The 25,129-nt window shown below is 44.0% G+C and overlaps 1 protein-coding gene across 5 annotated transcripts in view; it reads left to right on the top strand.

Moving 5' to 3' along the window:
- LOC140388049 (uncharacterized) overlaps positions 1-25,129 on the top strand; it is a 110,949-nt gene that overhangs the window by 47,920 nt on the left and 37,900 nt on the right. The window contains exons 18-33 of one of the 5 annotated variants that reach the window (XM_072471643.1): positions 1,503-1,737; positions 1,816-1,874; positions 1,967-2,064; positions 2,638-2,786; positions 2,882-3,020; positions 3,880-3,984; positions 4,126-4,317; positions 8,192-8,437; positions 12,548-12,704; positions 13,598-13,723; positions 16,277-16,415; positions 18,982-19,010; positions 19,764-19,880; positions 21,594-21,833; positions 21,954-22,943; positions 23,786-24,912. In XM_072471643.1, the coding sequence (XP_072327744.1) occupies positions 1,503-1,737; positions 1,816-1,874; positions 1,967-2,064; positions 2,638-2,786; positions 2,882-3,020; positions 3,880-3,984; positions 4,126-4,317; positions 8,192-8,437; positions 12,548-12,704; positions 13,598-13,723; positions 16,277-16,415; positions 18,982-19,010; positions 19,764-19,880; positions 21,594-21,833; positions 21,954-22,943; positions 23,786-24,912 (4,148 nt within the window). Of the gene's footprint in view, positions 1-1,502; positions 1,738-1,815; positions 1,875-1,966; positions 2,065-2,637; positions 2,787-2,881; positions 3,021-3,879; positions 3,985-4,125; positions 4,318-8,191; positions 8,438-12,547; positions 12,705-13,597; positions 13,724-16,276; positions 16,416-18,981; positions 19,011-19,763; positions 19,881-21,593; positions 22,944-23,785; positions 24,913-25,129 lie in introns of all 5 variants that reach the window. The other 4 variants (XM_072471640.1, XM_072471642.1, XM_072471639.1 and 1 more) reach the window with 4 other exon arrangements.

Genomic DNA, 25,129 nt, shown 5'->3' with positions numbered 1-25,129 from the left:
ATTAAAGCCCTTCCACAGGTTCACATTAGTATTCTTGAAAAGGTGATTGTAAGCACCTTCTTGAACCCCTGTAGACCCTATAGTGAGGCTCTCCCTCGGCGCTGCTCAATAAGGAGTTTCAGGCAATGGATGAATGATGATTTATTTTCATGCCAGGATGGTGTACGTCTTGGAAGGGAACTTGGTGTTCTCAAGCACCTGCTCCACTTGTATAGCTAGGCAGGAAAGGTTGCATGTTCGGAAGACACTGTCAATGGAGCCTTGATACGTTACTTCAATGCATCTTGGAGATAGTACACACTGCTGTCACTATGTGCTAATGGTGGCGGGGGTGACTTTTAAGGTGTTGGACGGGGTGCAGATCAAGCTGGCCTGTTTGTTCATCCTGGCATGAGTGTAGGTAGGAATCTAGAGTTGATGTTAAAATCAGATCATCCATGACCTTACTGAATGGTGGAACAGATTCAAATAGTTGAGTGGTCTACTGCTGCTCCTAATTCATATGTTTCTATAATGTTTTAGCTGTGCCTATCCAGGCATGTGAATATTTCACCATGCTTCTGACTTGTTCCTTGCAGAAGGTGGGCAGGCTTTGGGGAATCAGGAGATGTAACACGCCACAGAATTCCCAGCCTCTGACCTGTTTTTGCAGCCACAGTTTTCACATGGCTGACCCCAGTTAGGTTTGAGGTCAAAGGTGATGTTCTGGATGTTGATGGGAGAGCAGTCAATGATGATAATGCCATCGAAAGTCAGGAGGTGAGGTTAGACACTCTTGTTGGAGATGGTCATTGCTGGTCAATTGGATGAAGTAAATATTTTTGCCCCTTATCCGCTCAACCTAAATGGTGTCCTTGAAGACACAGACTGCTTCATTGTCTGAGGAATTTCAGATTAAACTGAACACTGCGCATTCATCGTGAGTGATTTTGAACACGTTTGCCGTCACTGTAAATGGCAACACGATCCTAAAATCCCATGAAAGTCGGGAAGCGAGATTCTTGCCAGCCAGATCTCATTTCCTGATTTTCCCCACCCTTCGCCAATGATGTAACGAGGCTCCCTCCCAGAAAGGGTAATAACCTCATTTCAATATATTTCAAAACATTTCAACGTCATTCGAGGGCTTCCCAGCCACATGGTCCCCCCCTCACTGAATATTCATACTCACATCGGTGAGGTTTACAGCTATATATAAATGGAATAAGTTGAGAGGAACCCACCAATGACACCAGGGAATTATAGCCTCTGGGGGAGTGGGACAAGCCTGGGAAGTGTGCTTTGGCAGTGCCAACTTGTATACTATGTGCTCAGTCATTTTTCCATATCATGAGAAATTATCAAATTGGCTATTGATTGTGAATGTGGGGACCTCAGGAGGAAGCTGAAATGGATCATCGACTCGACACTTCTGGCTGTGCAATGTGGAGAATGCTCCTGTATTAACTCTTGCTTTCATCAGTATTCAACTGTAATCTGATACTAGTGGTTTCTGTTTCTAGATAGAACTTGTGAAAAGAACCAGGTTTTTGCCAATGACATGAGAGCCTGCGGGCGGAGCTGCAAATTACTGGGAAGAACTGACTTCACCTGTAGTGTTAACGATGTTGCAGTTTATGGATGTGGCTGTCCTCAGGGAAAGTACATGGATAAAAATGGCTTATGTGTTGATCGAGACGACTGCTCATGTTACCACAATGGCATGTATCTTGAATCGGGAGAGAGTGTAGGTGACTGGTAAGTATACTTGTCACAGGGTACTGATGTTGTATCATTAAACATATGAAAGGAGACCCTTATCTTTCCTCTCTTCAGCTTTTGTGTAGGTGGATTCATTGCGTGCCCCCAAAAGGTTTCCACTACCCAAAGCCCAGGTAAATTATTGTTATCTTTTAAAGCTCTCAGTACTAGAAGCATGAATTAGAAACTGTACGAAGCAACTTTCTGCATCTTTTTTGCCCATTAGAATGCGTTGGGGAAAAGGAATATTTTAATTGTTCGGGAGGTGGAAACTTAAATCGGAATTACTGTGGAAAGAAATGCAACAGCTTGAATTTACCATGTGTAAGTGACATCCAATGGTACAAGGTTGTAAAAAATATGCTTACTTGCATACAACATAGAAGCTCAGTTGGCTGGACAGCTAATTTGTGATGCAGAGCGAGGCCAGCAGCGCATGTTCAATTCCTGTACCAGCTGAGGTCATTCACGAAGGTCCTGCCTTCTCAACCTTGCCCCTCGCGTGAGGTGTGGTGATCCTCAGGTGAAAGCACCACCAGTCAGTGCTCCATGTAAACCAAAGAGGTTGGTTTAGCACACTGGGCTAAATAGCAGACCAAGGCAGGCCAGCAGCACGGTTCAATCCCCGTACCAGCCTTCCTGAACAGGCGCTGGAATGTGGCGACTAGGGGCTTTTCACAGTAACTTCATTTTGAAGCCTACTTGTGACAATTAGCGATTTTCATTTTATGTCAAAGGGTAAAGAAGCTTATGGCCATCTGGGACTATGGCACCTTTACGTTTACTACCTGAGCATGGTAACACTGATAAGCCTAAGTTTAGATTTTTTCCATGCCATTTAGCATCAATGTTAAACAATTTTAGGGGAGTGACTGAAGAATGTCTCCTTTGTAACAGCCAGATCAATGTGTTCCTGGCTGCTTCTGTCCTGAAGGTAAAGCTGAAGATGAAAAAGGAAACTGTGTGTTGAGTGAAAAATGCCCCTGTTTATTTGAAGGAGAGAGTCATACAGAAGGAAAAGTAATCAAAAATGATTGCAACAAATGGTGAGATTCAATGCAGGTCAACATTGATCAATTTCACACGTTTTAAAAGCACCTTAACATTAAAGAACCTAATGTCTCTGCACTTTACACTGCAGCACCTGTCGGGGTGGAACCTGGAATTGTACTCAGAAACAATGTTCAAAAACCTGCCAGGTTTATGGTGAAGGTCATTACACAACTTTTGATGAGAGAAGATACACCTATGAGGGTAACTGTGAATATATATTTGTTCAGGTAAGTTACTGTGGCTAAATACCTGACCTGCTATGAGTAGGAAACGAGTTACGTCTTTGCATTGATTTTGGTTGAGGATAAGTTAAGATCTTAAACAGATATTACATTTTTTTTAAAATTTCTAATGACGAGGCAATTTAACGTGGCCAATCCATTTACCCTGCACATCTTTGGGTTGTGGGAGTGAGACCCACGCAGACAGGTGAAGAATGTGAAAACTCCACACGGGCAGTGACCCAGGGCCGGGATCGAACCCGGGTCCTCGGTTCCATGAGGCAGCAGTGCTAACCACTGCGCCACCGTGCCACCTAGGATATTATATATTTCTGAAGATTCATTCCTGAAACCTGAATAATGACATGGTACAGACACAAAAATAAAAAATGTTATTACAAACGGATCAGTAAATAGTTGAGGGGAGTGGGAGGGCATTTGGCTGTCTGAGACACTAGCTGAGATGAGTTTGGGAGACTATGGAGCTGTGAAGGGCATATCTGCTTTTCCTGGATCTACATCCAGGTAAATACTTTTTAACAGCTTTCAGTTCCAGATTAGCATATATAAGGAGCCTTACATCTATTTTAAGTGGACTTCAGTGGCATCTCTACAGTGAGTGAGCACTGCAAATTGCGCCTCCTAAATCGGAGCTCTGCACTTTAAAAACTGGCAGAGTGACAATTAGTTTGATTTCTGTGTGTACTAAAATATAGCAACGGATTGTTGTTGAAATTGTATTGCGTACCGTTCTCTGTACTGCTATACAATGCAGTAATACTAATTGTTGAAGTGTTTGAACCATTTACAATTGTGCTAAATATACTTGGTTGGACAATTTTATTTAAAGCTACCTTCTTTTTAGGACCAATGCAAGGGAAAGAATGGTACATTCCAAGTGCTAATAGAAAATGTTGCCTGCTGTGAAGATGGAGTGACATGTTCCAGAAATATTAAAATTTTATTTCAGGTATATTTTCAAATTTAAAATTATTAGGTATTTAGATTGCCAATTTAGCAAGAGTTTTCAAAATACATATTTCATTTGGTACCATTAATACTTGCGCACATTATAAAGCACCCTGTTTTCAAATCCATTTGTCTTTTATAGGATAAAGAACTAAATTTGGAAGATGGCAAAGTAACTGTTTCAAAAGATACAAGTCAGAGAGCAAGATGCACAGAAGATTCCTATTTACTCCACACTGTTGGGCTCTCTCTGATCCTCACATTTTCTAATGGGGTCACTGTGATTTGGGACAAACACACAAGACTCTCAGTCACACTGGATGCACGATGGAGGGTAAATGTTGTTTTGAGTTAAAATATTCTCTCTTTCATATGCTTTTGACTCTTCATCATTTCTGAAAGCAGACAATTAGTCACATGGAAATTGTAATCGAGCAAGAGTTACCAGTCAATTAGGTACCTGAGTGATGCAAATAGAGAAACATTGTGCTGAAACTGTATTGAAACAATCACTTAAATATCCACATCTATCGCACAAGTTAATACATAGTCCATGCCCAAATGGAGGATGGCTTGTGCAAAATCCAGGCTTGGGCTGACAAATGGAAATTAACATTTGTGCCACACAAGTGCCTGGGAATAACCATTTCCAACAAGAGAGAACCTAACCATCACTCTTTGACATTGAATGCACTACCATCGCTGAATCCCCATTATCAACATTCTGGGGGTTACCATTGACCAGAACTGAACTGCACTAACCACATAAATACTGTGGCTACAAGAGCAGGTCAGAGGCCAGGAATCCTGTGGCGCGTAGCTCAGCTCCTGACTCCCAAAAGGCTGTCTGCCATGCATAAGCCAGGAGAGCGGTGGAATACTTTCCACTTGACTGGATGAATGCAGCTCTAACAAGACTCAAAAAGCTTGACACTATACTGGGTAAAGCAACTTACTTGATTGGCATCACTGCCACAAACATTCACTCACTCCGACGAACAATGACAGCAGTGTGTGCCATTTACAAGATGCATTACAGAAACTCATCAAGTCTCCTTCGCAGCACCTTCCAACCCCACAACCTCTATCAATTAAAAGGACAAGGGCAGCAGACATAGAATTATCACCACCTGGACGTTCCTCTCCAAGTCACTCACCATCTTGACTTGGGAATATATTGACATTCCTTCACTGTGGCTGGGTCAAAACCCCGGAAATCCCCCCAAACATGATTGTAGGTGTACCAAAATCACATGGACAACAGCAGTTCAAGAAAGCAGGTTGTCACCACCTTCTTAAGGGTAATTAGGGATGGGCCATGAATAATGGCCTATTCGGTGATACCCACATCCTGTAAAAATGAGTGAAAAAAAAGGAGGATCATGGGGCGCGATTCTCCGACCCCCCACCGGGTCGGAGAATCGCCGGGGGCTGGCGTGAATCCCGCCTCCGCCGGTTGCCGAATTCTCCGGCACCGGATTTTCGGCGGGGCGGGAATCGCGCTGCGCCGGTTGGCGGGCCCCCTCCCCCCTGACGATTCTCTGGCCCGGATGGGCCGAAGTCCCAGCCGGCGTGAATTGAACCACCTTTGGGACGGCGGGACATGGCGGCACGGGCGGGCTCCGGGGTCCTGGGGGGGCGCGGGGTGATCTGGCCCCAGGGGGCCCCCACGGTGGCCTGGCTCGCGATCGGGGCCCACCGATCCACGGGCGGGCCTGTGCCGTGGGGGCACTCTTTTCCTTCCGCCTTCGCCACGGTCTCCACCATGGCGGAAGCGGAAGAGACTCCCTCCACTGCGCATGCGCGGGGATGCCGTGAGCGGCCGCTGACGCTCCCGCGCATGCGCCGCCCGGCAATGTCATTTCCGCGCCAGCTGCGGGGGACCAAAGGCCTTTCCCGCCAGCTGGCGGGGCGGAAATCAGTCCGGCGTGGGCCTAGCCCCTCAAGGTGAGGGCTCGGCCAGTCAAGATGCGGAGGATTCCGCACCTTTGGGGCGGCGCGATGCCGGACTGATTTGCGCCGGTTTTGGCGCCGGTCGGCGGACATCGCGCCGATATCGGAGAATCCCGCCCCATATATCTGGAAAAATTTAATTTGATTTAGCCATCTCTGTGACTGGATAATGATCCAGAACTTGGTGTCACATGACCAGTAAATGCAACCATGAAACATTCAGAAAGAAGACAGCAAGGTAGTCAACATCGCACTAGGGTCTTTGTCAGTCCTAAATGGCAGTGAATTATAATAGGTAACAAAATATTTTTCCATGAAGTACTTGGCATTCCTTAAAATCACTTCAGAAGTCTTGGAACCTTGGTTGGGATACAAAGTTATCCACTTCTTTTATTCGTTAGCGAAAGATTCCAGCAATTCGACAATATTAGTATATTCTATTTATAAATAACACAGTATAGGAGAAATGGAAAGCAATATGGGTCTTACTCCTGGTTCACTATTCAAGAGGTTCATGGCTGTTCTTCTATCTCGTCTCCATTTTCTCATCTTATTCCCATGTTCGCTTGATTCCCTTAATGTCCAAAATTCTTTTGATCTTAGTTTTGAATAGATTCATATATTCAAGTTGTATCTATGACTGAGCCCATCCACAAATATGTGAGATAGAGAATCTGAATGATTTCCAATACTCCGAATGAAGACATTTCTTCTTATTCCTGTTCTAAATGGCCCAGCTCTTATACTGAGAATATAACACTAGTCTAGCCTCGCCAATCAGGGAAGCCTGGCTGTCAAAGCCTCTAAGAATGTTATACATTCACTGTGAGTACTCCACACTATTTTAAACTCCAGAGGATGTAGACCAATTTGACTCAACCCGTCACCCCAGGAATCTAGTGAGCTTTCATGACATCCCTTCCAAGACAAGTATACCCTTCTTCAAGTAATGAGACCAAAACTGCACACAGTCCCCCATGTGTGGCATCATCAAAGCCCTATATGATTGCAACATAATGTCCCGACTCTTATACTCCAATGTATGATGGGGAACAGAGAATAACATTAATGACCAGACTAAATTTGAGAAGTAAATTGTCAGCTAAAGCTCAGAAGAGGCGAAAGAAATAACTCTGTGCATTGAAATTTCTTGCACCCTCTCAGAAGTACATTAACCCACATGGAGTCAGATTTTTGCAGATTAGAATGAAAAAAACAACGTGATAATGAATAGGTAACAGTGTATTATTACCTCCAGTCAAGGGCCCACAAGTGCAAGCTGGCAACGACCTAGCTCATGGAGAATATTTTTTTCCCAGCTTCCTTTTCCAAAGATGCTGGACTGTGTCACAGATGGACTGGTTCCTGTCGAATGTTTTGGCCAACAGGTCATTCTTTAAAGGAGACCATAAAGAATAGAGGTCACAGGTCTGTCAGCCAGTCCAATCCTGTCCTGCCAGTGCTTTCACCTGTGGCCACCAGTTAATAGTTGATAATGAGAATTCGACTTGATAGTCTTCCCTGTCCCATTGCCTACCCCAGCACTGCAAAATTCCTGGGCGGGTTTCTTCTGGTGCGGCACGCCGTCGGGATTCTCCATTTTGCTGGATGATCAATGGGGTTTCCCAATGTCGGGAAACGCCCGGGCTGTCGGCAAAACGGAGAATCCTGACAGCGGAGAATTCAGCCCCATGTCTTTTTTGTTCATCCATGGGATGTGGGTGTCGCTGGCTGGGCCAGCATTTATTGTCCATCCGTGAGGGCATTTAAGAGTCAACCACCTTGCTGTGGATCTGGAGTCACATGTAGGCCAGACCAGGTAAGGATGACAGATTCCCTTCCCTAAAGGTCTTAGTGAACAAGATTTTACGGCAATCGCCAACGGTTTCATGGTCATCATTAGACTTTTAATTCCAGATTTTTATTGAATTCAAATTTCACCATCTGCCATGGCGGGATTCAAACCCAGGTCTCCAGAGCGTGACTCTGGGTTTCTGGATTGGTAGTCCATCCACTACGCCACTGCCTCCCCACGTTGCTGCCATGTCAGCTGAGATGAATTACCTCAGCAAAGGTAAGTGATAATGCAAAGATCACAGTGATTAAATTATTTCTCAGATTAATAGTGTTCATCCATAGACAGGTAGTTCTGACCTCCAGAGAGTATCAGCCAAATGAGTCTATTCTGAAGATTGACTTTGAAATGTCAGATTAGTATCCTTAATTTTTTTGATTATTTGTAACTTTTACAACAGGACCAAGTATGTGGCCTCTGTGGAAATTTCAACGATGACACTGAAGATGATCTAACAACAAAATCTAACTCCTTGGTGACCAACCCCATTGAATTTGGAAACAGTTGGAAATCTGCACAGTCCTGCTCCAATTCAGTGAATCACACATATCCTTGTGATAGAAACCCATTTTGTTTTCCATGGGCGCAGAGAAAATGTGCCATAATTAAAGATGCAAACGAAGTGTTTAAAAAATGTCACAATAAGGTAAGAAACTTTATTCCAAGTGTATCCTTACAACTTTGACAGATATGCTGAAAGCCATGAAAACAAAATAATTTGAATAAGAAAAGACAAGAGTGCTTATTTCAGAGTGAATCACGCCTATCTACTGTCACAGAAAAAAAGCTGAATGGCCCTAATGTTATTATTCTAGCAACCAACTTTCATTATGTTCTATAGAAACACATTTTAGAAATGGAACCTTCTGGCCAAAGTAATTTAATGATCTGACCCCAACTAACATGTGCAACTTTTTGTTTCTTCATACAGCACTCAAAATGCCTTTTTTTTTTAAAGTGCATTCTTTATCCACTGTTTTCTTTTCTTGGTAAATTAATTTTTTATTGTCCAAAAAAAAAGAGGTTAAGCAAAATAATAACAATTAAAGTAACCCTGATTCAATGGAAGGTGTGGAAGGGTGTTTGGGTGCAGCACTCCACAAAGAACCAAGCATGAAGGACCAACTTAATGAAGTTCTCGTGCAAATAAAAATAGTAAACAGGGTGTGGATGGAGTTGCAGGAAGCAAATCAAAACCAAACCCTGTGGTTCAACACAACTATTCACGAATGGGAAAGAAAGCTGGGAGCTGGAATTGGCAATCTCCACCTGGTGGGTTTGAAGACTGGAAGGGGGCAAATAAAATCCAGGAGGTGACCTTGACTCTATCTACCTGCCTGGCCAGATATGTCTGAAAAATTACAATGCATCAGGGAAATCCATCTACCCTTGGGCTTATTGAGACAATTAATGGCCACTGAAGGGCCCATCGTGCTACCGCCAGTATTTTACCCACGTCAGGATGGGCTCATGCCATGTGAGATGCCCGGCATCTTTAGCTGAATGGGCCGTGTTCAGCAAGTGGACGGACCTTCTTGGAGGCTCTCGGTCTGTCGAAAGTACTGCCCCACCAAAGTTATAGCCTTCCCATTAATCCTCCCACCCCCTACCCCTTGCTCTGTCACTGAAACTGGCCTTTCACCCTTCCCAACACCCCCCCCCCCCCCCCGCCCCCGCGCCCCCTCAACCCTTGATTTATCAGGGCTCCTGAATGTTATTAACACTATTCCTGGCATTAACATTCTGCGGGCACTAATTAACATTAGGTGGCACTACACCATGAGGACGTAGACCACAGCACCTTTTAAAATCCAGCCCAAGGTAACTAACTGGGGAGAGAGGCTCCATGTGCATTCCCACCCTCAGCTATCTGAAATACAGCCTGTGAATGCAAATGACGAGGCTGATGTCAGCAAACACCTTTCGCAAAAAATGCTGAGTTGATGATCTTCCTCTGCCTCTGCTTGAGGTTCCCTTCACCATTGATGCCATTATCCAGCAATATGCTTCACTTCACTTGACCTTAAGGAGTGGTTGAGTGTACTGAACACAGCCAAGTCTATGGGTCCTGACAACATACTGTCTGTAATACTGCATACCTGAGTTCAGAACCATCTGCCTTTTCAGCCAAACTATTCTAATGCTGCATTGACACTGTTTTCCACGCAACAATGTGGAAAACTTCCTAGATGTATCTTATTCACCAAAACAGGACAATCTATTCCAGCCAAAAATTACCTTATTGGTCTCCTGAATGAAGTCGATGAAAGGATTAACCAATCGTGCCATTAAACAACACCAAGCTCCCGCTTCCATAACCTGCTCATTAACATGCATACAGTTCAAATTCTATAACAATAATTCACTTGCAGTTCACTTCTCATCGCAACCTTTCCTGAGGCATCAATATGGGTGGCACAGTAGCACAGCGGTTAGCACTGTTGCTTCACAGTGCCAGATTCGATTCCCGGCATGGGTCACCGTCGGTACAGAGTCTGCACGGTCTCCCTGTGTCTGCATGGGTTTCCTCACATAAGTCCCGAAAGACATGTTGTTAGGTAATTTGGACAATCTGAATTCTCCCGAACAGGTGCCAGAATGCGATGATTCGGGGCTTTTCACAGTTAACTTCATTGCAGTGTGATATGCCATCAATTAAGATGGAGAACGCAGAGTGATTTAACTATGGCTTTAATTGACTTACAACAGAACTGGCAGTGTGCCCCAGAATGAGGCAGTGAGAAAGGTTGGCAGCCTATATACCCAGGCCCTAGGGGGAGGAGCCAAAACCATACATGTAATATAGTAGCAATACTATACAACACGTACCACTGTGGCAGCACCATACAAGTGGTTTCACCACAGTGTTAATGTAAGCCTACTTGTGACAATAAAGATTATTATTATATGAGAACTGAATGCCAGAGGAAATGTGAGAGTAACTGCCAAAGGGGAATGAAGGCAACATTTCACCAATTTTGCATCAATGTGTTCCAGCACACTGAGAGCAGTAATAGCCAGGAGGAGAATACTCATGAGAGCCTTGCTAGATACAACGTAAGGCAATTGTTTTTTGGTGGACGCCAACCACTGGAGACTCAAGATATCTTTGTCGGACTTCCTCAGTCCCAATAATCTTCTGCTGCTTGCTCAGTAACCTTCTCTGCATCATATTATGAAGAGAGGGTTGTTCATTGGTCATTGTTGTTCGGTTCACAACTGCTCTGATAATGAAGCAGCCGCTGCCAGTCTACAGCAGGACATGATACATTCAGGACGAGGCTAACAGTCCACTAAACTACACACATGTGCAGCTGCACCCAGGAAGACCTTGGGCGAGATTCTCCGAAATTGAGGCCAAGTGTTAGCGCCTTCGTGAACGCCGTCGCGTTTCACGACGGTGCGAACAGGGCCCGGGCACGACCTATTCTGGCCTTCACAAGGGGCCAGCACGGTGCTGGAGCGGTTCACCATCCGGGCCGGAGAATCGCCGCTCGCCGTTTGCGGCGATTCTCGCGGCGCTGGTTTCGGGGTGGGGTGGGAGAATCGCATGCGGGGGTCGGGGCGGCATGGCGCGACTTGCACGGCGCCCTGGCGATTCTCCCACCCGGCGTGGGGGTGGGGGGGGAGAATACCGCCCCATGTTCCAGGTTAAATACCATCCGTATACAGCTGTGCAAGAATTCTTAAAGGTGCTGTGCATTGACAAAGCTGCCTGTGCAAAACAAAAAAATTATGTGGAATATTGATTTGGTCACAGGAAACATTTGTTTGACATTCTTTTCTTTATTCTTTCTTGCGATGTGAATGTCTCTGGCAAGGCCAGCATTTGTTGCAATCCTTATTTGTCCTTGAAATTAGTGGCATTTCAGAGGGCAATTAAGAGTCAACCACGTTGCAGTGGGTCTGACGTCACACGTAAGTTAGATCCAGTAAGGATAGCAGAGTTCCTTCTTTAAAGGACATGAATGAGTCAGATGGGTTTTGCCACAATTGACGATAGTTGTCATGGTCACCATTGCTGAGACTAGGTTCATATTCCAGATTTTCAAATTCCACAATGAGATTTGAACCTATGCCCCGAGGGCATAAACCTGGGCCTCTGGATGACCATGGGAATTATTATTACATCACCTTCTCCCCCTAAGGCAGTGATTATTGCCAACAGAGCAGGCCCAGCCAACTCCTTCTAACCTTCATTTTCAACATCAGCGCCATTATTGAATTCTTCACCAGCAACTAACTGGGTTATCAAGATTGACCAGAAGCTTAAGTGGACATACTATTCCACCAACTTGTCTGCAAGAGCAGGGCAGCAGGTGGGGTATAAAACTCCCAAACCAGGTAGTTAATGTTTGGAGTGTAATATAATGGTTACGCTACTTAAGCTGAACTGATATTTCTTATTAAGTGCTTGCAATTGTCTCTAAAGGGCACTAATTCAGTTGTCAGGTTGAGTGGGGACTTGGGTTGAGGCTAAAATCACTGCTTGTGCAGTGTTTTGTAACATTGGATGTTGAGATTAGTCTCAACAAGGAAACAAACGAATAAGAGATACACAGAACGTTACTGTTGGTTGGAGCATTACTAATCTATTCTACTTGTGTACAAGACTGGATAATTTATTCACTTGGAAGGTGTTGCTTGTGTCTTTAACGTGGAAAATAAACATTGCAGTTAACATTCTTTTTTTAAAAATTGATGTATTGTTAAACTTCCATGTTTTCTGACACTGTGTCGTGGCATCTTTTATCAGGTGAACCCAGAACCATACTATGATGCTTGCATTAAGGAAGCTTGTGCCTGTGATTTGGAAGGGAAATATCTGGGTTTCTGTACAGCTGTAGCAATGTATGCAGAAGCTTGTAATAAAGTTGACGTTTGTGTTCGCTGGAGAAACCCAGAACGATGTCGTAAGTCTAATCTTTTTGTTTTATTAGAAAGGCCAACCAAAACTTTTGGGTAAATGCAAGAGAGTTTGTTGGGTCATCTTAAAATTGCATGATTTAATGAAGATAAGATTCTCTGGGTGAAGATAATAAGTAAACTGGCAGTTTTCTGATATTTAATTTTGCATTACTACCTTAATGGCTTTTTCCAAAGTTCTTGCAGCGGGTTTAGCCACCGGGTTGCGCCTGACGTGGAACCGGGTGAATCCCGGGAGAGGCCAAGTCACCTGACTTGCTGCGCCTGGTGCGATCTGGAACTTGCCCTCAATGGGCATGATCCAGATAATTGGCTCATTTAAATACCCGGACGCCGCTTTCATCCAGGTAACAATGGCCGCGCCTGCAAGACCTCAATTGGGTCCTGTTTAGCATTGGTTTTCACAAACTTGGACCAGGCGTGATGGCACCTCGGGGGGACTCGCTGGTTGTTATAGACCCCCGGGTGGTCGGGAACAGGGAAGGCTAGTATCTGGCACTCCCCCTGGCACCAGGCACCTTGGCACTGCCAACCTGCCCCCTAGCAGTGCCACCCAGGCACCTAGTGCTAAACGCGCTCGAAAGCCGACTTCAATTGTTTTCCACTGAATCATACCCCACATCTTTGGCACTTGCCTGGCATGTGTTTATGTTTGGAATGCTGATTTGTCTGAATCAGAGACTTTTGAGTAGTTAGCTTTTAGTGATATGTTACACCGACCTTGGACGTTAATCTTTCTGCTCTGATGAAATAATTCATCTGCCAACTGTAGCATGGTTTTGGAGACATTCTAACTATTAACTTTCATATGAAGTATTCATTTGAATGTTGAAGCAATTGATGATGATTTCCTATTAACTGTTGCTATTTTACATTGCAGCTGTGTATTGTGACTATTATAACAGACCTGATGAATGCAGCTGGCACTATCAGCCATGTGGAACTTTGACAGCAAAAACATGCAGTGACCATACTGTCCGAAAAAAGCTCTCTGCTGTTCTTGAAGGTGGTATTATTTCATAAATCTGTCATAGTTTAGGTATGCCAGAAGGCATTTCTCTATTAGTTTTCTGTCTATGTATTTTAATACAGAGCAGGTGGCAAGGCCTTTTATCGATGACCACTAACAATCCCATTTGATGTTCAATCATCTGCGTCAAGATTCCCATTTTAGTTTCTTCTTGTGCTTGTCATAAAGTCAGATTAGCATCAGGAGATGTAGGATTACATACAACATTTACCTCAACCGGCCAGGGCTAGTGAGTCGAAAAATCATTCCTGATCATTACCCGCTGGCTGATTGCCTTGGGCATGTGTGTGACATTGCTTAGGCACTACTTACCAACCAATCTCGACTTGACCGGACTTGCATGTCCTTGCATGTAGAATGGCCAAGGTAAGAGTGGCAGGTTCTCAGTTTCCTGAGTGAACAAGTTAGGTTCTGCTTAAAAAAAAATGTGTGTGAAAGGCAGGTGAAGATAGAATCCAACTCAACTGTGGTGTCTCCTCACTCTGAAAAAGACTGTTAATATGCAATGCCGAAAATTAAAGACAAATATTCTCTTTTGGGAGGGATAACTGGGAGTTGACAGTGTGAAATTATCTCAGCAAACAGGAAGGAAGTTTAAAACAAATAATCTGCAATAATTGTGCTTGAAATACAATTTAGAGAAGGTGTACACAAAGATTGAGGTTAGCTTGAACTAATGAGATATTGGGCTTGATTTTGGAGACCCCTAGCTGGGCAACTTTTTAATGGGGACATATGTGAAATACAAGGGATGCTCAGCCCACTATCTTCATGCATAGCCCCAAGTTGTCTCCCATAATATGGTAGATGGGTAGCCTGACGATCATATTTAAATAAATAATTGCTGGTCAATTGATTATCTTACCAAAACAATTGACTGGGATAATCTGCTGCCGACACCATAAAATCGTTGGCAGGGGTAGAACTTTTTTGCGGTCAGGTTGTGAAAGGAAGACAGGCAAATCATATGCATCAGGGGTATGCCCAACCAAGATGTCACCCCCCTCATTCCTCACTGCCTGCATGCCAAAATTTGGCTCCCTCTGTGCGATTTCTCCCCACTCTTAAAAACCTAGGATTAGCTGCCAGCTCTACCGCAGCCATCACTCTTCTTTCTTCATCCTTGCAGTGCCAACTACTGAGCTCTGGCAGTGCTGGAACTGCTGGAGTTGCTGGGCAATCACATTTGCCGGCAGCTCTCGGGGGCGGGACTGAGCAGCGGCAGAAGTCCCATTCTCCTACTGAGGGGTGGCAGGGCCAAGCTCTCCTAGTTTTGCCTGCTGCCAGTGGTGGGATGGACCTCTTTCTGGTGCATTGACTGCTGGCCGACTTTCCTTCTGGGGTGCGTGAGCATTCTCTTATCCTGTAAAATCCAGTCCATTAATTTATTTAGTTACCTGTAGGAATTTGTGGCACTGGATATGAGCATTGTTCAACAATTTTATTGACGGACACAAGTGATACATCAGAGGAGATAAATTATGACTTTTCATGTAAGGATAAAAAAGACACATCAATGTTCCAGAACAAAACGCATTGTAAGAACTAACCTTTTTAAGTAATCGAGGTCAGGAGCATCTTGTTCATTTCCATTGCAGCTGCAACACTGGCATTTTCCTGACAATGCTGAAATTTGCAGTTATGCCCTGTCTCCTGAAAAGCAGGACAAATCCAATCCAGCCAATTACTACTCCATCAGTAAACTTACTACCGTTGACAGTGCTATCAAGCGCACTTACACAGCAATAACCTGCTTACTGGTGTTCAGTTTGTATTCTGTCAGGGCTATTCAACTTCTACCCTTTTTAGAGCCTTGGTCCAAACATGGACAAAAAAGCTGAACTCCAGAGTCAAGGTGAGAGTGACTGCTCTTGACAACAAGGCAACTTTTGACTGAATGTAGCATAATGAAAGCCCAAGCATAACTCCAAAAACAGCATTCACAGGGCTGAAAATTTCAGGTTTCTACGTTTATTCCATTAGTCCAATAAAAATTAGATTTATTTTCTGGGGAATCGAAATTCGTAATTTTAGGGACTGAGTGAGGCATCTGCATGAGTTAAATTATGCACACAATTTACATTGCCCAGTTGTATTTATTTTTCCATCTCTTTTTTACATAAAAGAAATTCCAGTTAAGGGGCAATTTAGCATGGCCACTCCACCTACCCTGGACATCTTTGGGTTGTGGGGGTGAGACTCATGCAGACCCGGAGAGAATGTGCAAATTCCACACGGACAGTGACCTGGGGCCGGGATTGAACCCGGGTCTTTGGTGCCATGAGGCAGCAGTGCTAACCACTGCACCACCGTGCCGCCCCTCCCAGTAGTGTTTACATAGTTTATTTATTTTGCTGAGTTTCAAATAATGAATTATTAAGAGAAAAATGAAGATCGACAAAATAGGAACGAAATTCCAGACCTGCCATGAATCGGATTATTTAGTGTTATATAATTATAAGAAAAAACTATGATAATAGATAAAGATAAGCACCTCACACTAATGTTCACATTTTTTCCAACAATCAGGATGCTATCCAAAATGCCCGACGAGTGCTCCTTATCTGGATGAAAATAGAATGAAATGTGTCCGCCAAGATAATTGTACCTGTTATTACAATGGCCAAATATATCAACCAAATCAAAACGTACCTGCCTGCGGAGACTGGTAAATAATCTAAAATATTTATTTTTACTGTTAGTTATTATTACTAATGTGTCAGGAAAACAATGATGTGCCGAATCTTCCTGTCTGCAAATCATCGGTTACCAAATGTCCAATCAAAGTTGTGCATTGGGACCCTGTGAAAGTCCTGTGGGATTATCCGCCAGCGGGATTCTCCATTTTGCCGGTGCCCGGGGGTTTCCCGAAGGCGTGGTGCTGCCCCACAATGGGAAACCCCATTGACTGGCTGGCGTAACGGAGAATCCTGCCGGCGGGTCGAGGCAGAAATGTGGCTCGGCGGGGTGAAGAATCCAGCCCCTGATGTGTGGGCCTACGTGGGAATTGTCCAGGAAGTTTAAACCTCCAATGGGCAAATCCCCTGCTCCCTGTCCGGGAACAGAGAATCCCAAGAGCCGGAGGATTCCGGCCCAGATCTGATGCAAAATATTAGGGTAGAGATTTGTATTGAGCAGTGGAGCAGGATGGATGACAGGAGATTAGCAACCAGCTTTACACAGTGTCTAATGTTCAGTACCCATGACAGTCAATGGAATCAAATGCACACACCACATAGAATCAAAGAGTTTACAGTGCAGAAGAAGGCCATACGGCCCATCGAGTCTGCACTGGCCCACCTACTTAAGCCCACGCCTATCCCCATATCCCAGTAACCGCACCTAACCCTTTGGACACTAAGGGGCAATTTAGCATGGCCAATTCACCTAATCTGCACATCCTTGGACTGAGAGAGGAAACCAGAACACCTGGAGGAAACCCATGCAGGCACGGGGAGAAAGTGCAAACTCCACATAGACAGTCACCAGAGATCGGAATTGATCCCGGTTCCCTGGAGCTGTGAGGCAGCATTGCTAACCACTGTGCCACTGTGCCAAATGCAATGAACTTCTACGTCTTTCTGCCAAATATCATGTCACTTTAAAACAAAATCCTAGAGATGACTGATTCAGTGGGTGTCTCTTTGTTCGAAATTCTCCAGTCGTTGGGAATCTCTGTTCCTGGCGGCAGCACAACCCTACCTGTGGGTTTCCCGGCAGCATGCGGCAGCTTCAGTCGGAAATCCCATTTACAAGCGTTGCAAGTATAGGACCCCGTCTTTAGCGAACAGCATGCTACGGGAAATCACGCGGCTGGGGTCTGGAGAATCCTGCCCTGGGCTGGATTCTCCAGTTCCCCACCCGCATGTTTCTCGATAGCGCACTGTTTGGTGGATTCTATACTCCCACCGTTTGTCAATGGCATTTCCCACTGAAAACACCTCACGCCGCCAGGAAATCCACGGGTGGGGTGCACTGCTGGCAGGAAAAATGAATGTAACGGCCGGAGAATTTCGGCCATTTTTTATTGCTGTATGGTTCTTTCAATTATTTTAAATCTGGAAAATCCTTTTATTCATATGTTATAATTTTACAATTAGTATGTTCCGATGTACTTGATCAAAATTTGAGGACTCTATTTATTATCAACAATTATTCCAAATGTGGATGGTTAAATTGATTCAGGATTCTGACCAGGATGTAGTTTCATGATAAACATTGCTAAGTTGCCTAATTTGGTCCCATTATTTTGAATGCAAGTTCGTATGCATTTCACAATATTTTAAACATGAAATGAATTACACATCTAAATTCATGAATAGAATAACACATATTTATAATTGACTCAAAAATGTCCAATTTCAAGTTTTAATGTACTTCAAAAAAGAATCTATCACCAAAGTATTGCCACTCTAAATAATATTTGAAATATTGGTGGGACGATATAAAAATATCCCTCAGTGATAATAAATCAGCGGTCTGTTTCATGCTCTGCCTGTTTTCTTTGCTTGACTGAAGTCAATATAAATGAAAATCAGGAAGTTATTAAAATGGGCAAATGACCAAACACCATTTTCACATTGAATGGCAACTTCATTTATAAAGATGAGCCAAAAAGGATGTGTTATTGATTAAGTGACTGACTGTGTCTTTATTAAGGAAACCAAAATGTTTAAAAGAAGGTGAGTCAATCATTTGTGACTATTTGAAAACTGTTCCACTCTTGGTTGGTGGGAACAAAGACAGTGCCAGATAATAGAAAAAAGAGGAACATAAAGAGAAGCTTCAACTGCCAATTCCTCTCCTTTGCTGGCTTTCCAGAGTGATGCTAATATTATTCTATCCTCATAAACCTTCACCTGCTTTGGTGTTACATTCGTTAGAATACAAATAAAACTGTTGTAAAGAATAATTCAAAGTACACACATGCTATCTATCCATGTAATGCAATTTTTTAAGGTTATTTTTAATATTTATAATGTCAGGTGAAAGCAAATATTTTCTTCTTAGTGGAGAAATTTTAATGACTTTTGGATAGAGGGGAGACTTCAAAAAAGTTGTATTTTTCCATCACCAGAATGTGGCAGTACAGCTCTGGACCTTTACTTCTCCCTGTTCTATCAATGTATCAGTCTCTAACAAGGACTTGTAGTGTAATAGTGTACATAAAGACTGAGGGTTTAAAAAAAGCTAATTTCCTAAGATAAATCATCTGAATATTTAATATTTTACAGCACATGCATTGAAGGAAAAGTCATCTGTGGTAAGTAAACTTTATTTTTCAGTAAGTCAGACACCATGGTAAATCAAAATAAAGGCAAATACTGGTATCAGTCACTGTGCGTGAAGACTTTTCACATCTGTTTAACAATGGGTGGAATTGTATGCCCGACCCTGCGCAGGTCAGAGTTATGCTACAGTTGGACTGTTCTGGGAAGTGGCTAATTAACAAACCGCCTCAGCATTTGCCGTTGATTAAGAACTTCCAGTGGGTTCTCAAGACAGTAGGAGCACCTACAGCACAAGTAGTATAGCAACACCACCAGGCAAGTTAGTGATGTGACAGAAGGAAACATGGAAGTGCAGTAGGAAATGTTGCCCCGTGTTTACTCCTGTGGAACTCTTGACTTTTTTGAAATAATGGCGCTTAAATCAAGCAAACAGTAGAGTGACAAATATCTAATTTTATTATGGATGAAAACTTAATGGGAATACATTTTAAGTGCAGTTTTGTAGCTGATGCCAAATTGAGTATGTGACCTGAAGACATTCTCAAGGGTAGCTGACCCTGTTATTATCACAAAATTGCAATGGTGCAGCGGCTTCAAGTAATTATGGTAATGTTTTGAAACATTAGTCGCAAAAGCTGAAGCGGTTACATACCTCACCTCCTCTACTGCATCCTGTAAAAGATGAGCTTCATTCCTAATAATGAAACTGCTACTGATGGTGATACTCAAAATTAGAAAATGTGATTGCCATGTAAGGAAATAAAATAACTTCTCTTCCTCTACAGAGCCAACCACAACTTCAATCGTCACTTCAACCATAACTCCAACCACAACTCCAACCACAACTCCAATCACAACTTCAATCACAACTCCAACCACAACTTCAATCACAACTTCAACAGGTGAACATCATTCTTTGCTATTTGAGGCCGAAGGGTCTGTTCTTTGCTATATTTTTCTATGTTCTATGTGGATTTGTGAAAATAGCTACAAATTATAATTCTGTTTCAAGTTTTAATTATTTTTTTATTATAAATTTAGAGTACCCAATTATTTTTTTCCCAATTAAAGGGCAATTTAGGTGGCCAATCCACCTACCAGGCACATCTTTGGTTTGTGGGGTGAGACCCACGCAGGCACGGGGAGAATGTGCAAATTCCACACGGATAGTGACCTGGAGCCGGGATCGACCCTGGGTCCTCGGCGTCGTGAGGCAGCAGTGCTACCCACTGAGCCACCAGTTCTTATACATGCCAAGAATTTTAAGTAAAATTTTGCCACATTATGAAGGGACAAGAACATAGCACTTCAACAAATCATAAGGAGGATGTGATAGAGTTACGATTGGAAGCAAATGTACAAAAAATAAATTCCTGACATGAATGGGCCTAGAAGTACCAAGGTCACCAGGACAAGATAGCGTGAATCCCAGGATATTGAATGACATTGGGAAGATGACAGAGTAGGCAGTATAAAAATTTTCCAAACAAAAACTGAATTTAGCCTGCAGAATACCACCAGAGCAGTGACTGGTGGGGAGACAACTGAGCAGCTTGCTCAGCCAATTCAGAAGGCACTTAAGAGTCAAACACATTTGCTGTGGCTCACATGTGGGCCAGACCAGATAAAGACAGCAAATTTCCTTCCCCAAAGAACTTAGTGGAGCAGATGGGGATTTTACAACAAATTGTGATAATTTCATGGTTTCCATTTTCCTGAACTTAATGTTCAATTAGCATTTGAATAATGCATGCTCTGGAGGGGAAATTGAGCACAGATCTATTCCACCAGACTTTTTTTGCCAGGTTCTCCAGGATGTGTGCACCTGCAGCCAATCTTTATCTGCAGATTCCCATTGCCATTGGCTTCCAGACTGCACATTTGAGCTGATTTAAGCCTGAAACAGGCAGCTGTGCTGCATATCCAGCGCCCATTGTTCTCTGTTGCTTTCAATAGTTGCTATCCGTTTTACAGCAAGACATAGCCAATTGGCAATTTAAAATCCCAAATGTGTTCCCACACGTTAGTATTAAATTACACGAGCACTCCCCCCCCCCCCCCCCCCCCCCCCTCCACCCCACTGTGACAAGGCCATACAATTAAGCCCTGGTCTCTGAGATTTAAATATATGGGAAGCAATTGGAAAAGTACAGTTGAGGCAACGCAGCCATGTTATATGGTCGAGTAGGCTCAAGGAGGCACATTGCACTCCAGCTTCTATTTGCTATGTTCTTATGTTTGGAAATGTACATGTTCTGTATTGCTATTTTGTTTGCAACCAGTTCCTGTAGATGTTTGTTCCTTCCAAAATATATTGTAATTAATATACGTCGATAGCTTTTAATGGCACAAGCTTTGCAGTAAACACGAGAAAACAATTTTTTTCCTGATGGCATCAGTAACTACTTCAGCTTTGCACATATTTTAAATTAGCCTAGAGCATGAGCAGTCAATAGTCTATCATCAATGCACTGGATTCAAAAGCTGCAGTGCTAATTTATATTTTTGAAAGAAAGTGAAATTGTACTTCTGTAATCTCATTGCTAAATATGGCTGATACTCAATTCAAAATGTATTGTACTGATCTAATGATCTATTGTTATTTTTTTGTTTAGAAAGTACAAGCGTGACAAGTACAACCACAACACCCCCAACCACAACACCTGAAACCACAACATCTGAAACCACAACATCTGTAACCACAACATCCCCAACCACAACATCTGTAACCACAACACCCGAAACTACACCTGTAACCACAACATCTGAAACCACAACATCCCCAACCTCAACATCTGTAACCACAACATCCCCAACCTCAACATCTGTAACCACAACACCCCCAACCACAACATCTGAAACCACAACATCTGAAACCACAACATCTGAAACCACAACATCTGAAACCACAACATCTGTAACCACAACATCCCCAACCACAACATCTGTAACCACAACATCTGAAACCACAACACCTATAACCACAACACCCGAAACTACATCTGTAACCACAACATCTGTAAGCACAACATCTGAAAGCACAACATCCCCAATCACAACATCTGTAACCACAACACCTGAAACTACGACACCTGAAACCACAACACCCGAAACCACAACATCTGAAACCACAACATCTGAAACCACAACATCTGTAACCACAACATTCCCAACCACAACACCTGAAACCACAACATCTGAAACCACAACACTTGAAACCACAACACCCGAAACCACAACACCCCCAACCACAACACCCGAAACCACAACATCTGTAACCACAACATCCCCAACCTCAACATCTGAAACCACAACATCTGAAACCACAACATCTGTAACCACAACATCCCCAACCACAACATCTGTAACCACAACACCCGAAACTACACCTGTAACCACAACATCTGTAACCACAACATCTGAAACCACAACATCTGAAACCACAACATCTGAAACCACAACATCCCCAACCACAACATCTGTAACCACAACACCCGAAACCACAACATCTGAAACCACAACATCCCCAACCACAACATCTGTAACCACAACATCTGAAACCACAACACCTATAACCACAACACCCGAAACTACATCTGTAACCACAACATCTGTAAGCACAACATCTGAAAGCACAACATCCCCAATCACAACATCTGTAACCACAACACCTGAAACTACGACATCTGAAACCACAACACCCGAAACCACAACATCTGAAACCACAACATCTGAAACCACAACATCTGTAACCACAACATCCCCAACCACGACACCTGAAACCACAACATCTGAAACCACAACACTTGAAACCACAACACCCGAAACCACAACACCCCCAACCACAACACCCGAAACCACAACATCTGTAACCACAACATCCCCAACCTCAACATCTGAAACCACAACATCTGAAACCACAACATCCCCAACCTCAACAACTACGACCACTTCAACCACAACATGTAAGTGTGGGGCAAGGGGTGGTGGATGTGGTGGTGTGGGGGGGGGGGGGCAGAATTGTGGACAGCTGGGGTATTGTGATGACTGCGGTGTTGATTTTTTTTGAGGCGCCTGGAAAAGCTTTCCTGCTCCATTGAAAACGGAACCAATTGAATTGTGACTGGTGATCACTTTGACCATTTCCAGCCAAAAGTGATAGTCAGAGTCCTGTCTGCATTTTGAAATATGTCTGCACATGATTGCCCCATGAAATGAAAACATTTCAGAAATAATGGAACAGTGATTTCAAAGGACTCTGCTTTTGTGCTCATGTTAGCAAACTAAAATCTTGCAATTATTATGTACAAATCATTAATGCAGAAGAAAGCATTAGAAAGGGGTGCACAGGAACCGCACTGGATGGTAGAAGGCACACACAGAATACTATACGTAAAGAACGTCTAGCTCCTACCCAGCAATCTCCTGATAACAGGATTGTGCTTCAAAGAGAATCAAATTGATCAGTAAGAGTAGGAAGCTGATTATGCATTGTGGATAGTTGAAATAAAAGCTTTTATGATGAACAATGGAATAATTGAGGAATGTGATGTATTCTAAATTAACCTGGAATACTGACCCTGTCTTTGGCCACTTATTTAATCTCTGTGGCATCTTGGTGTGCCAAATGTGGTGACGTCTTTCCTACAGTACAGCGGTGACTGCATTTAAAAAATAACTTCATTAGTTGTAATGCGCTTTTCAGATGTCTCGAGGTTATGAAAGCATTGTAAATTCCAATTCCATCTTTCTTTCCTTATTTTGCATTTATATAAGCCGATAAATGTTTCTCTTTTCTATTTTGCAGTGGAGCCTTGTCTGGGTTATTGGTCAGAATGGAGCAATAGAAATACACCAAATATAACAGCCAGAGGAGATCATGAGTCACCAGAGAACCTATGTCGTTCCACTGATACATTTAATAACGTTCATTGCGAAGCTCTTAAAAGGCCCAATCAGCCAATCTCACAAACAAATGACAGAGTGACATGTGATTCACGAGGCCTCAAATGCACCCCACCACCTACCGATATTAGTCCCATGTGTCTTGACTACAGAATTAGAGTATGTTGTATAATAGTCAGTACAACCAGCCCCACCTCCACCATCACCTCCACAACCAGCCCCACCTCCACCCCCACAACCACCTCCACCTCCACCCCCACAACCACACCCACAACCACCTCCACCTCCACCCCCACAACCACCTCCACCCCCACAACCACCTCCACCTCCACCCCCACAACCACCTCCACCTCCACCCCCACAACCACCTCCACCCCCACAACCACCTCCACCTCCACCCCCACAACCACCTCCACCTCCACCCCCACAACCACCTCCACCTCCACCCCCACAACCACCCCCACAACCACCTCCACCTCCACCCCCACAACCACCTCCACCTCCACCCCCACAACCACCTCCACCCCCACAACCACCTCCACCCCCACGACCACTTCCACCTCCACCCCCACGACCACCTCCACCTCCACCCCCACAACCACCTCCACCCCCACGACCACCTCCACCCCCACAACCACCTCCACCTCCACCCCCACAACCACCTCCACCTCCACCCCCACGACCACCTCCACCCCCACGACCACTTCCACCTCCACCTCCACCCCCACGACCACCTCCACCTCCACCTCCACCCCCACGACCACCTCCACCTCCACCCCCACAACCACCTCCACCCCCACGACCACTTCCACCTCCACCTCCACCCCCACGACCACCTCCACCTCCACCCCCACGACCACTTCCACCTCCACCCTCACAACCACCTCCACCCCCACAACCACCTCCACCCCCACAACCACCTCCACCCCCACGACCACCTCCACCCCCACAACCACCTCCACCCCCACGACCACCTCCACCATCACCCCCACAACCACTTCTACAATCTCCACCACGACAGTTTGCTCGGTAAGAATTTTTATAAAACGTATGTTGTAATAGATTAGAATACATTGCTCTTCTTAAAAAAGGACTTCATAATTTTTCTTCCTCCTTGAAGGAAAAAATATTTCTCCTACTCAACAAGAATAATACATCACAGCAGTCTGTGATTTACCAGGGAGGGTGGGGGAAATCGGGTCTTGGGAGGGTAAGGTTGGGTAGGAAGAAGGGGGGCTCCATTTTA

Source organism: Scyliorhinus torazame, chromosome 13, assembly GCF_047496885.1.
Source record: "Scyliorhinus torazame isolate Kashiwa2021f chromosome 13, sScyTor2.1, whole genome shotgun sequence".
NCBI lineage: Eukaryota > Metazoa > Chordata > Chondrichthyes > Carcharhiniformes > Scyliorhinidae > Scyliorhinus > Scyliorhinus torazame.
This window is presented reverse-complemented; position numbering and strand designations above follow the sequence as displayed.